The sequence below is a fragment of the Fundulus heteroclitus genome, chromosome 1 (genome assembly GCF_011125445.2).
Source record: "Fundulus heteroclitus isolate FHET01 chromosome 1, MU-UCD_Fhet_4.1, whole genome shotgun sequence".
In the NCBI taxonomy this organism is placed as follows: Eukaryota; Metazoa; Chordata; class Actinopteri; order Cyprinodontiformes; family Fundulidae; genus Fundulus; species Fundulus heteroclitus.
The window spans coordinates 30,597,120-30,613,291 of NC_046361.1; the positions used below are offsets into that span (position 1 = coordinate 30,597,120).

Consider the following 16,172-nt stretch of genomic DNA (forward strand, 5'->3'; position numbering starts at 1 on the left):
GAAACATCCATGTTGGTTAAGGTTTATTTGATCTTTTGGATAAGATTTTAAAACTTTGTGACACCTTGAATCACCAGATCCTAACCGTCTGTTCCCTGTTCAGCTCATGATACAGGTCTGGTGACGCTACAGGTGGCCATCAGCAACCAGATCATCTCCAGTTCTGTGGTGTTTGAGTACAAAGCTCGGGCTCTCCCTTCACTGCCATCCTCTCAGCACGACTGGCTCTCACTGGATGGTAGGCGCTTCTTAATGGTCTTCCATTTGCATCTGTTCTGCTGCAGGGACTTTTTTATGTTCTTTTTAAAATTGTCTGTTTTACTTTTTTAAACACCCACAGTGAAATCCTTGCAATCTGTTCCTTTCCCACTTTCTATTTCCCCATGTGGCTTTACCAGTTTTGGAATTTTGTTATGGAACACATGCACTCAGTGCCCACTTCATCAGAGAAACCTGTTTTATTGCTTGTAAACACAAACACAATAGAAAATCAATGATGAAAACATCGTGCTGAAGTTCAAATCAAGCATCAGAATGGGGAAGAGAGGGGGTTTCATTCACAACAGCATAGGTTGGTGATGCCAGACAGTCTGGTCTGAGTTTTTCATAAACTGCTGATCTCCTGGGAATGTTATGCAAAATGTATTCTTTGGATTACTGAGGTGATCTGAAAAAAGATATGTAGTTACCAGCATATGTATGGCTGAAAATATCTTGTGGAAGTCAGAGGAGAGAGCGAAGACTTGGAGTAATGAAAGGAAACTGTATCTGATATTATACTCCTTCTGTGGTGTAGTGGTAAAGTCTTTGACTTTAAATCAGGGTCCTGGGTTCAAATCCTCTGCCTCTATTCACAAAGATTCCCACAGTTTTCTCAGATAGATCCTGTCTTAGCCTAAAAACTCCTACCAAGGAGTCCTATCTTAAGAACAATTCAGATTTCTGCCGTGAGCAACACTGAGTAAGGAAATTACAGAACTTTTTATCTTAGTGAGGAGTGTGGTTGACCCCCTTGCTAGATGTGACGCTGCCTTTTAAGAGCTGTGATTGGTTGATAGTACAAGAAGAACAAAACAAGACAAATGCTCTCCTAGTAATGCGAGGAGAGACATTAGACTGGATTAAGAAATATGTTTTGTGACGATGAAAACTACCAAAACGTACTGTTTGTCACACAGAATCTAAATATTTTAAAGCACCTTATTTAGATACCTATTATTTTGCTTACTGTTATGTTCACTCGCCAGTCATTTTACTACCTCATCTATTTGTTATTAGTGCACACTCACCCGTCAGTATTATACTGGGATTGCCTGCTGGTATAAAGCGGTTGAATAGGGTAGGCAAGAATAAGCTTTGCTTCGGCCTATTCCTTTTTTGGTAAACTGTGGGTTTGTCTATTGTTTTTTTGCTGTTACTTGTGTTTAATGTGGACAATTTACCAAAATAAATAAAGTGATTGATTGAAGTGATTGATTGAATTAGGCAAAATGAGGAACAGCAACACATCTGTCCAGTTATCTCTGGGAGGAGAAGGAGTGATGAAAGGTAAATTGGTCCCCTGATCACGACACAAAGCGTGTTGCTGCAGATCAAGGCGCCTTTTTCTCTGCACGTCTTGGTGCTTTTACGCACCAGCCTGAAAAGTGAAGCACTCCGTGCGGCGATCAAAGCGAGGAGATGGCATCACAAAGAAAACTTAGATGACCATAGAGGCTACTAAAATGATCATGCAATACAGAAAATACTTTCTTACCTCTTTTATATACATTATTTGTAAATTCCTCGTCTTTTTTATGATTAACCAAAATTTCTCTGTAATTTATTTATCCTCCATAAAATTATGTTAGAGCCATGCATATAACCCGACAGAGCACTGATACTAGTTAATTTCCCCTATGGGAATTCTAAAGTTTATCCTATCTGCATATTAATAATTGTATGATATGGATGTTTATGTGCTTATTTCATCCACGTTTAGTGGTGGATCAGCCGAACACCTCTCTCTGTTTCCACCATCTAATCTGCTTACGACACTTTTAGGCTCGATATAAGTCCTCCTCACTACTCTTAAAAAAATGCACTTTAGGAGCTCTCTTAAGGCCTAAGATGCTTTGTGAATAACCTTCGTCTTACCGAGGTAGAATTCTAAGAAAAACCTTAGAATTTGGGAAATTCTAAGATTTTTTTTTTTCCTAAAATAACATCACTCAGAGCTGCTTTTAATCTTGGGATTCTTTGTGGATATGGGCACTGGTTGCCTCAGGAAGGGCATGTGGTATAAACACTCTGCAAGGTCTGTAATGACTTGTTGTGGTGACCCCTGAAAAGGGAGTCTCTTTATAGAATCTCTTACAACGAAGGTGTGCTGAAAACCATCTCTGAATGAAAAAAACATGTCAGACTTTGAAGCAGCTGATGATCACACTGTTGCCACTCACATGGGCTAAGAACCATAAAATGAGGCTACAAATGATACGGGCTCATCAAGACTGGATAACAAAAGCCGGATGGTGTGGTGGATATTTTCTTTGGGCTACTTCCAACAGGATAATTCACCATGTATCAAAGTGGATTTTTAAACACGGTTCACTGTACTCCATCAGCCGTTGTAGTTACCAGATTTTTACACAATGGTTCAGGTTCACGTTCAGCTGACAAATCTATGCTATTATGCTGATATCAACCAAATACTCCAAAGAATGTGATACCGTGTTGAATTTATGATGTGGATAAGAAAGGTAGTTAGGAAAAAGGGATCCAATCAGGTACAAGCAAGGTTAAGTTAATACAGTGGACACTAGATGTATATCCCCAGATAACATGTAGCAATTTTACCTAAAAATGCTCTTTGATTGATTCTTGCTATGGGCTTTTGGATATTTTTCCATTTTGGCTAATGAAGTTTTAACTGTGTATAAAATACGTTTTGCATAAGGCTTTTATATCTGGTTTAAAACTTTAGATATGCTGTTTAAGGTTTTAGTGCAGAAGATTTTTTATTCTTTGCTGTTTTCAGAAAAAAAAATCAGCTGTTTCCAAATAGGCTATGTGGTCATTGGAGCACAACATTATAGTTATGAGCAAACTAAAAACAAGGGTGTTGGCTTTGCACAGTATTTTTTTATTATTGAGCCATTTGCTGGCTGGTGTGTCTCTGGCATGTTTACTGGTTGATTTTGCAGCTATTTGGAATAATCTGACAATGTCATGAGCTCTTGCTTAGCTTTTAAATTGGCTTGTATCAGAGTTTTAAGGGTGGATTTTTCTTTTTTTAACAATTGCTTATTTAGTAGCTGAGACATAAAATGTTATTATTTTTAACATTTTTAAATGCAATAATTTATTTTTATCCATGATTTCAAGTAATTTAAATATTTCTCATCTTAGAATTGTATTAGTTATTGTTAATATCTTTTTTTTTTACTATTATGTCTTACTCGGTTTTTGTTTTTCAGTGTTTCCTTATAGAGTAAATATCATTCCCTCCTTGGCAAGTTTGGATTGATTATTTTTCTTTTCTTTGTATATTAGTGTGTGTTGGTAAGTATTAAGTTACATGCGGTTGGACACCCTGCCTTATATGTGACATCTGTGCATATTTATGTTTCTGCTGGAAATGTGTGGGCTTTTTTTGTTGTTGTTCTTTTTATTCATGCAGATGGATGTGTTTGAATGCTTCTATAATCTGTAGGACACTTCAAGTTGCTGTATTGAATGAAAAAGAGCACTATAAATTGACACAAAATTTGGCCAGTTGAATTATCAATTGCTGTAAGATAAACATGAAGTTTTGCAAAACATTGACCTTGTGGTCAGAGCCAGCAAGGAAATACTTTTATTTATTTATTTGCAATCAACTATTTATTTTGCATTTAACATCCGATGTATGGAGGCTTCCAGATTTATATTCCAACAAGTCGGGTCTATGTATCAGCAGGCCTGCCATAGGCTATTGTGACAGAATATGATGCACATAAAAGCCATTAACTGTTTGCAATGTGTGTGCAAACGTGTGTGTGTGTGTGTGTGTGTGTGTGTGTGTGTGTGTGTGTGTGTGTGTGTGTGTGTGTGTGTGTGTGTGTGTGTGTGTGTGTGTGTCTGCTGCTGCTGCTGGCTGAGGTACTGCTGCAGTGTTTGAGCACTGACAGAATAAAGTAGGGCACGATGAACCACAGGCTCACAGGACAGCTGCATTGCAGACAGCCCTTCAAGGAGTGCGAGTGAGTAATAGAGACCTGCATGGCAGCTCACATACATGGCAGCGCCATTATATCCCTCCGCCATTCATACCCTGCTGCCTTACTGGGCCATTCACAGAAGCCGATGAGGAGGAGCTGACTGTCTCAGGGAAAAACACAACCCACCCCATTACTTTACTTATATTAACTCCTTGCACACCACCTCTCACAATTTGTTGTGTAACATCCTCTTTCTGCCTATTTTTAGAACTGTGGTGTGTTGTGATAAGCAATGATTGTATCTGTAATGTTTGTTTTTATCTAAGCTTGGATCATATGGGATGGATGTAAAATCATGTGTGACATATTTAAAACCTGAAAATACAACTCATCATTTGTGGTAATATATTCAAGCTGCTACTGTGCATTGTCATGATTGAAAATTTGACTAAATTGTAGGAAACTGGTAAGATATTGACCATGTGTGGTTGCGTTTTTGAATCCATGGGTGCTTGTGAGAGAAAATAAAATTGTGATTGTGTGGCTGTTTAAATACTAATACGTGTGACAGGTGTCACGCCCACATTTCAGAATAATTTCTGACTAAGGAATCATCCCATTTCTAGGGTTATTCCTTATCCTAGCACTCTCCCTTTCTTTTTGCTCTTGCCACTCAGGTCACCCAGCGGTGATAACACAATACCACGCTAGTGTGTTTTAATAACTACCTGAGTTGTCAAATGATCATGTAGCAGTGAAGGTGGCTCACATTATCATTTCGCGACACCAATTGTTATTTATTTTTTACTTGTTGTGACAACCTGAACATGGTATCATAGTAAATGGATCAAACTACACATTCTAACAGCTGCTCGGATCGTAAAATGTATTTTGGATTAAGAAATATTTTACCCTTGCAAATTCTTCAGACTTCTTAGCAATAATTCACAATAAGTTCTGTAATACAGTAGGACATTCCAGAATAGAAATCACTGTGATATTTCTCACCATTAAAAAATGTTTTATATAAGTGAATGCATGTAAAAGTAAAGTTTCAACCTCTTTGTTACCAAGTGTGGCTCAGATGTATCTGTTTATGGATTCCAGCCATTCCCCTTAACACTCCACTCCACAAAAAGAGTTAGAATGTCCCTATCCCTTAGTAGCATTGAAATTGGGTATACCACTTTGCCATTGGGATATTTCTAAAGTAGCACACGTATAAGGAGCTGGTATTAAAAGGTTAATTAGTTCCAACTAGTTACTCCAGTGGGGTTTTCTCCTTTAGTTAGCATACCATGGCTGTTCTTGTTTTTAGCTACCTGGTTATATTCCCAAATTAGCCAAGCCCCTCCTTCTTGGAACGGAAAATTACAGCTTTCTATCAGCCAGGTGGCTGGATGAAGCAACAGGTTGGAAAGGGGCACCGCTGAGGTGTGCTATGCTCCTTGCAGCAGGAGGAAACTCCAGTTAAACCCTTTATGTATTAAAATCAGTAAACTAGTCTATGCTTAGTTGCATTTTATATGTTTTTTGCCATTCCTCTATTTATAAAGTAACAACAGTATAGCAAATAATAAAGTATAACACTGGAATATTAATTAGTCCATGCTAATTACTACCTTCTTGGGTAGCTAGCCAGCAGTCAGCTTTAGAAATGTTGCTCATCACTTTCCAGCTGTAGTTCTGAAACAGTGTCACACTAATAACAGTGACGGATGCCACTTCGGTTTCTACCCCATGAATGGCCATGTTTTCAAAGTGCAGAAGTGTGCTTTTAGCCATTTGTGTGCAGTAACAGTTTAGGGTGCATAGTGTAATGCAGTGCATTACACTATGCACCTTAAAGTTTGAGACATTTTTTTTGGCATCTCATTAAAAGAAACTTAAACCATATAATGTAATATTTTAGCAGTTTTGGCACCAGAACTGTTTGATATACATCGGTACAGCATCTTGCCCATGCCTAATTAAGAGCTGAGAATGTGAGTCGAGTGGTGGAATGGCCTAAAACAAATAAAGTACTTCCAGGGAGCAGCGTGTGTGAGCCCGTGTTTCAGCACCACGCTGGGTGGACAGCAACTGTTGCTGAGCGCGCTTTAAAATCGGTGGACTGTAAGTCCGTTAAAGCTCGAGTCCGTGTGGGTCTGCTTGCTCTGGTAACCATTAAATCCAAGGCTGAAGCGTTGCTTATGTCTAAAACAGGGGGGGCGGCAGGGTGTAGCTATGTGAACTCCTTTTGAGCATAATGCCCAGATGGGAGGAACAACAGTGACTTCCAAAAAAAAAAAAAAAAAAAAAAAAAAAAAAAAAAAAAAAACGTGTCAGTCTCTGTTTCCCGTTCAAGCTTCTAGTCAGTCGACTGATTAACAGGCTGCTGTCGTCCAGTTACGCGACATACGTGTCGATGTTTAGTGCGAGTCTGCAGCGGTGTGCCGTTCGGCTCTGTGCGTTTCCTCTCCCGTGGAAGACTAACTGTGCTATGATGTGCTAATGGCACAGCTGCCTGCCTGCCTTGATTTGTCATAATGCAGAGTGGGGGAAGGGGCGCTTTTTTTTTTTTTTCCTCTGCAGCACTGCAGGTACGGAGCCATAGGCAGGACAGAAAGGCTCTCGGAGCCGCAGAACCGCTGCCACGTAAAGTCCCCGATTCAAGCTCCGGCGACCCGAACGACTCTGGCAATAGCAGGATTAGAGCCCCGCTCAGAGACGTGCCGGCCGTCAGTGATTAGGGGAGCCTTATTGACGGTGCCGAGGCATGACAAGCGGCAGAGCGTTTGCACACAATGCAGGCGCCGAGTAGGAGTGGGCGTGTTTGGGTAAACATGGCAAACTCCCGCGGATAGAACTGGTCCTGGGTTAAAGCATCACAGACGCTGCTGGAAGATCCGCTTTTTACGCTTTTCCTCCAGTTTGGGAGAGACTTCGTGCGTGCGTTCACGGAAAAAAATAAAATAAAAAATCACCAACAAAAATGATCTGGTTCGATCTTAGTTGATCAAATCTGTTAGATTGATCGTTTTCTTTTTTTTTTAAGATAAATTGATAAATCGCTAGATTATCCACAAAAGAGAGAGCGAATTGTCAGTGAGCGCGAGCGGGGCTCGTGAAGGAGACGGGAACTAAAGCGTCTGTTTACCGGCTGCACGTGCGCACAACGTTTTCCTCGCGGCGGGTTTTTGTCATTTTACTGCAGGCAGGGGGTCGCAGCGACTACTAGAAACACGAGGAGAGCGTGCATGTGCGCGAGGTGAAACAAAGTGAAGAGGAGGGCAGCAGGAGGAGTGGGCTATTAGAGGAGGAAGAGCATGAGCGGTCTTCCTCTCCTTTCTGCGCGCCGCTCTCTTCCTTCACTTTGTTCTATTGTTGACGGGCGCGCTGTTGAGAGTCAGACTCAGTCTACACCAAGGATATATATGCTGGTTCTTTTTTTTTTTTTATTGCTTTTCTTCTCCGTGTAGCAGCATGTTTTAGTCTGGCCAGTTTGAAAGAAACGCGCCCCTGCTTGGACTTCTCTGGGTCAGGATGCCAGTGAATGACACCTGCATTTCCAAACAGACAAAGGGGCTGTGTTTTTGGCATTAAGCTGGATCCTACCAATGGAAAATAAAATAGAAGGTTAGAAGTGTTAAGCTCAACCTTATACCTGTAGTGCTGTGCTGTCTTGTGATGTGTTGTTGTTTTTGGGTTGACTATTGTGAATGCCACAAGTTCCACGTTTTTTTTTTCTTCCTTCTTCTTCTTCTTCTTCTTCTTCTTTGGGCACCGCATGCCGTTATTGTGTCTTACTGTATTCCTGTAGTGCCAGCGCTGTAGCGGAGTTGTTTTAGCCACATGCTTACAAACTGTTTCATGCGTCAAGCGCTCAGACTAAGCAACTCCTGACTCACGACTTGCGCTTCGTGCTTTCAGGGCGACCTCCGAAACTTAGAAACATTCTCGGTCTTCTTTTAAAGTTACCTCGCAGGGTGCTTGTTTTCCCAAATACGTCTTACTCCGAGTGATTGTATCTGGGTGCTGTTGCCCAAAGGGTCAGTGTGACCCAGGTGCGGTTTCACGTGTTGTTGAGCTCTATAGCGCACTGGAGGCTTGTCGCATCCATAAGCTCGGATGGGTTTATCTGGGCCATGTGTGGCTGCTGAGATGCTCCACAGCCCTGATCGCTTTCAGCACCACAGAGCCATGAACATCGACTTTAACAGCTTTGGCTCAGTAGTTTCAGTTCATAGACGTTTCCTAACTATTGTAATGGAAATCGTTCTTGCGCATTGCCTACCTGTTGCTCATTTGTGATGTTTATCCGTTGCAGTTGCAGTAAATTAGATGCATTTATTGCACTGTAGCTGCAAAGCCAGCAATAACACGGTTGCACTTTTTTATTTCTTATGCACTCGGTATGGAGATAAGTTGACCACACTTTGCCTCTGCTTTGGGGGAAATCAGTTTCTGGTTGTAAAAAAGAAACAGTTGGGGATAGAGCACGTTGTTTTCAGGCAGAAATATAATCTTTTATAACACAGCTTTGCAAAGATTTAAGAGAGCACCACAAAATGTTTAGCTCATTTTATTTTTATTATTTTTTCAGAGAAATATTTTTAAATCAAATTGACATTTTTTTAGCACATTCATTTAAATCACTGACACCATTCTTTCCAAATAAACTTAATCCAGTTTCTAGTATTTATTTACAAAAAAAAGTGTTTTCAGACCTCACAAATTTCAAAGATATAAGTCCATATTCATTTGTAAATGACACGACACAAACGTTTTACCTTAGAAACAGTTTAGAAATAAACATTTGAATCACCTGTTTTTTTTCCGGCATGCTTTCCACCAGTCTTCCAGAGATGCTGATGAAAAAATGCATCAGTCTCTCATCTTTTCCAGAGCTGTATAGTTTACCAGTCTTGTTTACAAGTCGTTTTAAGTGCTGACTGTAACTGTAGTATATACTGTATGTAGTGTGACTTTCAAATCTAACAGCTGTAGAATTAGGTCATGTAAAAGTTCATGTATTTTTACTTGTATTGATAAAAAAGAGTAATAGTTGTAAATCCACCAACAGCAGCAATGTTGTGGGGATTCTTCCACCTGCAGGTGATAGATCACAGGAGCATGATTCTTTGTATCGAAACTGTGTATTAAAGGTGCTATATAAATAGAGTGCTCTGTGTCACTTCATATGTACTCAGTAACTCTAAATCATCTAAGTAAAGACAGTATTTTTACTATAACTGACTTCTTCTATAGATTAGGTCCTTGATCGTTTGTTTAATTTTCTTTGTTTTTTTTTAAATAAATTAAAATTTCACCCTATAGATAGTCCATTATTTATCGTGGCAGTAAAGTAGCATCATCAGAATAAATTGGAGTTGTTTACCTTGTCTGTATAGTGTCCTGAGACAACTTTAGCTGTGAGTAAGTTCGATAAAAGATAACATGAACTGAATTTAATGGGTGCTGTGAAGATTGTCACTTGCAGTTTGTTTTTCCTTGCCATGATGTTGTGTGCTTTTTACGATATGCATGAGGTAGAATATGTCAGTAATCTGAAATATCTATTATTCAATTCACATCTGTGGCTTGAGTTTGCGTTTTTTCTTTCTAGTAGAAGATTTTGTTTTGAAGTTGTGTTTGCCATTTGTGGATCATTGTATTTTTAATTCAAATTTGGGAGTTATCTGAGTTATATTTGCCGAACATAAACTGTAAAACTCCTTCTGCACACTTTCTTTTTGATTTTATAACATAAGACAGACAGTTAAACCTCGATTTTAAATGATTTGTTGAAAAACACTCAAAGGAAGGCTTAAAAGGGTTAAACATGTGGGTGCATTTAGCCCAACAGTGTTTGTTGAAGTTTCACCCTTTGAGCTTTCGGTATATTTTTTCTTGTTTTTTGTTTGTTTAGGGTTTTTGTGAGTCATCTCTTCTTTGAAATAATCTCTGCACTCATTTCACATGTTTCTGCCTGTTACTGTATGTTTCAAACATGTGTCGGGTGTTCGCACAAAAAGGAAGCCAAATGAAATGTACTTGTTACTAAATCAGCTGGACATCTGAAAAATACAGCTTGTCTAATTTCTAAGACAAAAAGCCAATACAGTTACTCCATTAGTGTAAGATCCAATGACAGTAAATCCCCGGGGTCTCGTGTCTTGGCATTTTACCTTTACTGTGACACACTGAATCTTTTGTGTCCAGACTGCACTCATATTGACTTGTATAACTGGGGTAATGCCAGAACAAGGGTATGGGATGTGCTCAAGACCTTTGATCTTTGTTATAATTATGGTATTTGGCTAAACTGGTGAAAATCTAACACAGCATATACACGCTGTGCAACAGGTATAATAATTATGCAACTTGATGTTTTTTATATGTGGCCACTGCATGTTTTTATGCACAGCAGGGGTATGATTCAAGTATCTCTGTGGATCAATGTCTATTTCTGTTATTTTTATTATCTGTATCCCCATGAATCTAAAAATGCTAACAGGGATTTTTGTTTGTCTGTGAGGGTTTTCTGCTGTTTCCCAACGTTTTCAAATTCACAAAAGAAGGGCTATGGGACCTACAGAAACTTTGCGAAGATATTCATAAATCTTGATTCTTTCTGTATTTTGTCATACTGCAATCACAAACTTTAATATATTTATTTTATTTATGGAATTTTATGTGATAGACCAACTGTTTTACAGGATAACTCTAAACAAATATTGCATAATTGTGAAAGACAAAGAAACAGATCTATTGTTTTCAAATAACCTGAAAAGTGTGGCTTGCATTTATTTGCTCTAAAAACAAAAATGTTTGCCTATTTTTCTGTGCTCAAGCTCAGTCTTATTGAACTGAGAGCATATGTGAACATCAGCTACCAACGTTTGCCACATTTCCAATTGGATTGATGTCTGGAATTTGACTGGGCCATTCAAAGTAATTAATAAACGTTAAATACTTCAAATGTTGTTCTGGCTTAATGCTTAGGAGTCTCTTTTTTGGAAAGTGAACCTCCTCTGCAGTGCCAACTTATTTTCACCTTCTAACAGATTTTTTTTCCCAGGATGCCCTGTAGGTAGCGGCATCCATCAACTCTGACCAGCTTCCTGCTGACATAAAGCAACTCCACAGTATGATGCTGCCACCACCACCACGTTTAACCATGGGAGTGTTGAGTTCAGGGTGTGTGCAGCTGTCTTGGTTTTCTGCCATGTATACAGACCCATTCAATAAATGTGAATATCACTGAAAAGTTACTTTTGTTTATTTTCTTTAGTACTTTCTAAGTCAAACACAATATATAGATCAAACACACGTAGAGGGATGTTTTCGACTTTATCTTTCTTTTGATTATGCTGGTTTTACAATTACAGCTGTTGAAAACGCAACATTTGCCATTAGAATATTACATCAAACCATTAAAAAACATTTTTAGTACAGAAACTTAATGAAAATTATGTTTGATACCTGGTTAAAGGTTGTCATGTTTAGAAGGTATAAACAAGGCTCATTAAAATGCATATTTTGATTATTTGAATATGACTGTAGTTGCTATGCTAAACTCCAACCAACATGTTTACTTTTGGTCTCATGTCTTGACTTGTGCCAAACTGCAAAAATAACCTTTTATATATTTCTTTCAACTGTGGCTTTCTTACGGCAACATATTCCGTAACTAAATTCATCAGCTGCAGAAACTAAGGCCAGATAGTAACATTTTTCCCATCTGATGAGAGCACCGTCTTCCAAATGTTTGTAATATGACTTGGGATGTGTGAATCTCTCCAACTCCTTCAGAGCTGCCATGGACGCTCTTGGCTACCTCTGCTTAGTGCTCTCCTTGTCCAGCCCGTCAGTTTAGGTGGACGGCCATATATCCATAGTTGAGCAGTATTTTCTAAGGTGAACTGGTTGAGATCTTCCAAGTTTGGTCTCTTGTCTTGTGACCTATCCCTGATTTAAAATTCTTTACAACTTTATCTCTGATCTGTCTTATATATTCCTTAGTCTTCATGGTGCAGTTCGCTCACTAAATACAGCACCTGTATGACTATAGCCACATTCACCCAATCACACTCACTAATACACAGACATTTATACACCAATATGCAGATTGGTAGGCAACTTTGTGGTTAAGCGCCTTGCCCAGGGGCACATCAGCAGGGGGAAAATGGAATCAAATCGACAACCTTCTATTTGCAAGATGAGTACTCTACCTACTGATCCACAGTCGCCCCACTGATGTTGTTTAACAAGCCTCTGAGGCGTTCACAGAATAGCTGACTTTATAGTGAAACAGACTCGCTTAACTTATTAGGTCATGTCTAAGTGCAAGTGGTTACACTGGATTTTATTCAAGGGGTATTAGGCTAAAGGAGCCTGGATTTAAATCCACGGCAAGCTTTTCAGATTTTTATTTGTAGAAAAGAAAATTCTAAACCATTTATCATTTTCCTTCCACTTTACAATCATGTGCTACACTGTGTTGGTCTATCATCGGGGTAGGAGTAGGTTTAGTCCTTTGGGGGCTGGTCTCCTGCATGTTTTAGATGCTGCCATATTTGAACACTCTTGAATAACATGACTACATCATTAATAAGCTCCGTGAAGGAGTGACGAGATAATTCAATTATTTTTAATCAGGTGTTAGACAAGTGTTAGAGCAAGGACCGTTTCGAAACTCGCAGGACACAGTCCACTGAGAACCCAGGTTTTGCATTTCTGTTTATTAGATCACAAAAGAGATATGAATACTTTTGCAATGCACTTTAAGTGCAGCGAGATCTAAACTCCTGACACCGTGTTGACGAAACTGAATATCAGATGAAAGGACAAATGGATTATAAATAAATTACAGATATCTCCGTTACATGGTACGTAGTATTAGTCTTTCAGAAGTTCAAATCTTCTGCAAGCAGTCCTCTTACAGGAACTTAAAGCAGGGATGGTGTGTCTTTGATGAGCACACAGCCATGTTTTCCAGCTGCGAGGGCGGCTGACAGATGGCCTGGCCTCTTCCTCTCCTTGGTCACAAATACCAGCCCCTGTCAATCAGCTCGCACAAAGACCCAGGAGGAGGCCGGCCTCTGGTCTCTCCATAGGGTTACATGTGAGAATGTGACTAGCTGCAGAAAGATAATGAGGTTCAGTTCTGAACTTGATTGGCATGAGCAGGACCAGAGGTTGGGACGTGAAGATTAAAGATGTGCTGCCGTGGTCGATCAGAAGTGAACTCTTTCAAGATGAAAGGATGACAGCCTTTTCTAATAACAGAAGCATGGAGGGTGGAAACATACTGTATTAAAAACCAGACCAACACCCTGAGATTCAGTGACTATGCAAAGACTCCTCACTTGATTGTTTGTCCAGGATTTTTTTTCTGTGTTGTGAGTTGACAATATGCCTTAAAGTCCTGTTAATTTCATATTTATACTAGTGAAATGGTACAGTAGCAAGGTCTATAAATCTGTTTAGACACACCAGCACCACTCCAGTTGTATTTCATTCCAGTAACAATTGTCCTGCTCTCACCCTTAACACTTTCAAGTAGCTTCAACTAAATGCTCCATCCTGCTTCACTGGCACACTCTGTCTTGCTATTCTCATTTATCTCTATTCCTCTCTATAAACCCTCTTCTGATTTCCTTTTACCCTGGTGTCAGGTTTCCTTCCGTTCTTGTCTTGCTGTCTTCCTTCTTTCAGTGACCCCTTTGCTCTGACATCAAGCTCTGGTGGGTCTTAATAAGCAGCACTGTCTTTCATTCCCTTATCCCTGAGTATGTCAACCTGTCTCATGATGAGCTGCTGCCATGTCCTAGAGATGGTAGACCACCCAAGATTATATAATTGCCTGTTTAGGAAGACCACTTAAAGGGCCTGGGTGTGCTTTGACAGAAGCTAATATTAAGAAAGTCATTTTGCGACACAACTATTATAATGCCCTATCAAGAAGATTTTAAACAGCAGCATTTAGGAACTAGTTAAAGATGCGTCCCTTAAAGAAACCAAGACTTTCACTTAAACTATATTTGGTTGCACCAGAAGGCCACTCATATGAGCTCAGGTCTGCTGAATGCTTCTTCCTGTTAAAAGGGAGTCATTCCTTTCCACTGTCACCGCATGCTTGCACAGGATGAGGGATTTTTACACAGTCAATGACTCAGTACAATTAGGCGTTCTTCCAATGAAAGATAACGTTTTACCAATTGGTCTTATGAACTGAAATTGACACCATTATATTATGAGTATGATTAAATTAAATGGTATGTGTGATGTATTTGATTTTATTAAATATTTTTGGATATTAATTGGATCTGTCTCGTAGAGTGACTTGAGGGGACCTTTGCAGTAAATTGGTGCTAAACTGAATGCGACTAAAAATTTAATTGAATCTAATTTGGAAACAGATACCAAGTCTGGGTTTTCTGCTTGACAACAATGTTAGTAATGTATTTTAAACAGGATCAATCTAAAGAATATAGATAAAGTACCAGTGTGAGGTGATCTCAAATTCGACTTCCAATACCTTAAGTGTATGGCCCTTAGTGTTTCGGTACTTTTGAATTATTGTGGAGATTAAAAAAAAAATTATTGTAAAATGCTTAAATTTAATAAATCACTTAATTTAATATAGAATTATTGTCTGCATATTTAATATTAGACTACATCCAGTGACTCCATTTCTGATCCCTGTTTAGGCTATGTGACTCTTATTATTCTAATCTCTGATCAAATAAAAAAAACTCTAAGTGACCTCTTGCTTGGAGAAATGATTTATCAGTCACATAATATGATTTCCTTTTTTAGACTACAAGTAAAATACAGAAAATTGCTCCAAATAACCAGTTGATAAAGCAAGTACACATCCCCAGTCACACCTTTTCATTTTGTCCCTTTGAAATAGCATTGCACAAAACAACAATTGCAAAGCAGCTAAATAATCAGAACCCTTGAGGTTGTCTAATTAAATATTATCAGTATGCAAAAAATAATAATTTTGCTATACGGCTCTGTAAACTATGAATATGTTGATTTAGTAATTATTTCTCTGGCCTACTCATTTGGCATTCAATTTGTGTGTAATGAAAATGCTTCAGTACAGTCAAGAACCAGTGCAACGTTAGATTGTCTCGCTACGATTTAAAAGTGACAACTACAGCAATAACTCACTGTAGCTTAGGCACAGGCAGTAAAATTGTCTAATTAGCTATGTTTTTGTCGCTATGTTTAAGACGTTAACATTACTATCAAACAGAAGATTTTGTTTAGCATTTTTCAGTTTGTAGATTTCTTAATTGTTGTTAATTGTTGTTGCTATTTCAAGAGCTCTTGGGGCCCCCAGTCTAGCAGAGGGCCTGAAACAGCCACATATTCCTCTTCTGCCTATGGCTGGCTTTGCCTGTTTTTCATTCATGAGATCACTCCAGATTGCCTTGAGGAAATAAACTTGGACTTACGAAAGCCTGCAAAATGTGATTAGGTCACTATTTATAATTGTATACTTACACAGAAAAATATTTCCAATCTCAACTCTGCTAGAGGCTTTGATAAGAGTAATTTTCCGTAAATGCAATTTTAGCACATAGCTTCCCATGGAATGAGTTTATTTATGCAGAGGTTTGAGACAGAGTGTAATGATTGGGATTTAATTCCAAAAACTATTGAGGTGTTTATCTTCTATTCTATGCAAAGTTCCAAAGAAATTTGAGCAAAGGGATGTCTGGGGAATATGGCAATGGCAATCACAAGCATGTACAGAAACTTTATCAGAAACACTAACTTTACACTCAGCTGGCTGAAAAAGCACACTTTAAATTTCTCACACAGTGAGTTGTCTCTTTTTTTTTTTGTAACAGGCATTGCTTTTTTTCCTAAATACATTGTCAAAATCTGGCTCTAATGTGTGACAATGACCACGTCTGCAACCATGCACTGTCACAAGGGAGTAAACCAGAAAGGGGGAGGGCCCTCAGAACGTCACAGTGTTGTTAC

General features: G+C 38.9%; 1 protein-coding gene across 9 annotated transcripts in view; it reads left to right on the forward strand.

Annotated features, from left to right (window-relative positions):
• camta1a (calmodulin binding transcription activator 1a) overlaps positions 1–16,172 on the forward strand; it is a 451,533-nt gene that overhangs the window by 408,969 nt on the left and 26,392 nt on the right. For 8 of the 9 annotated variants that reach the window (XM_036140494.1, XM_036140498.1, XM_036140504.1 and 5 more), the window contains one exon: positions 104–238. In XM_036140494.1, coding sequence (XP_035996387.1) covers positions 104–238 — 135 coding nt within the window. Of the gene's footprint in view, positions 1–103; positions 239–7,234; positions 7,800–16,172 lie in introns of those variants that run through there. The other variant, XM_021323074.2, reaches the window with a different exon arrangement.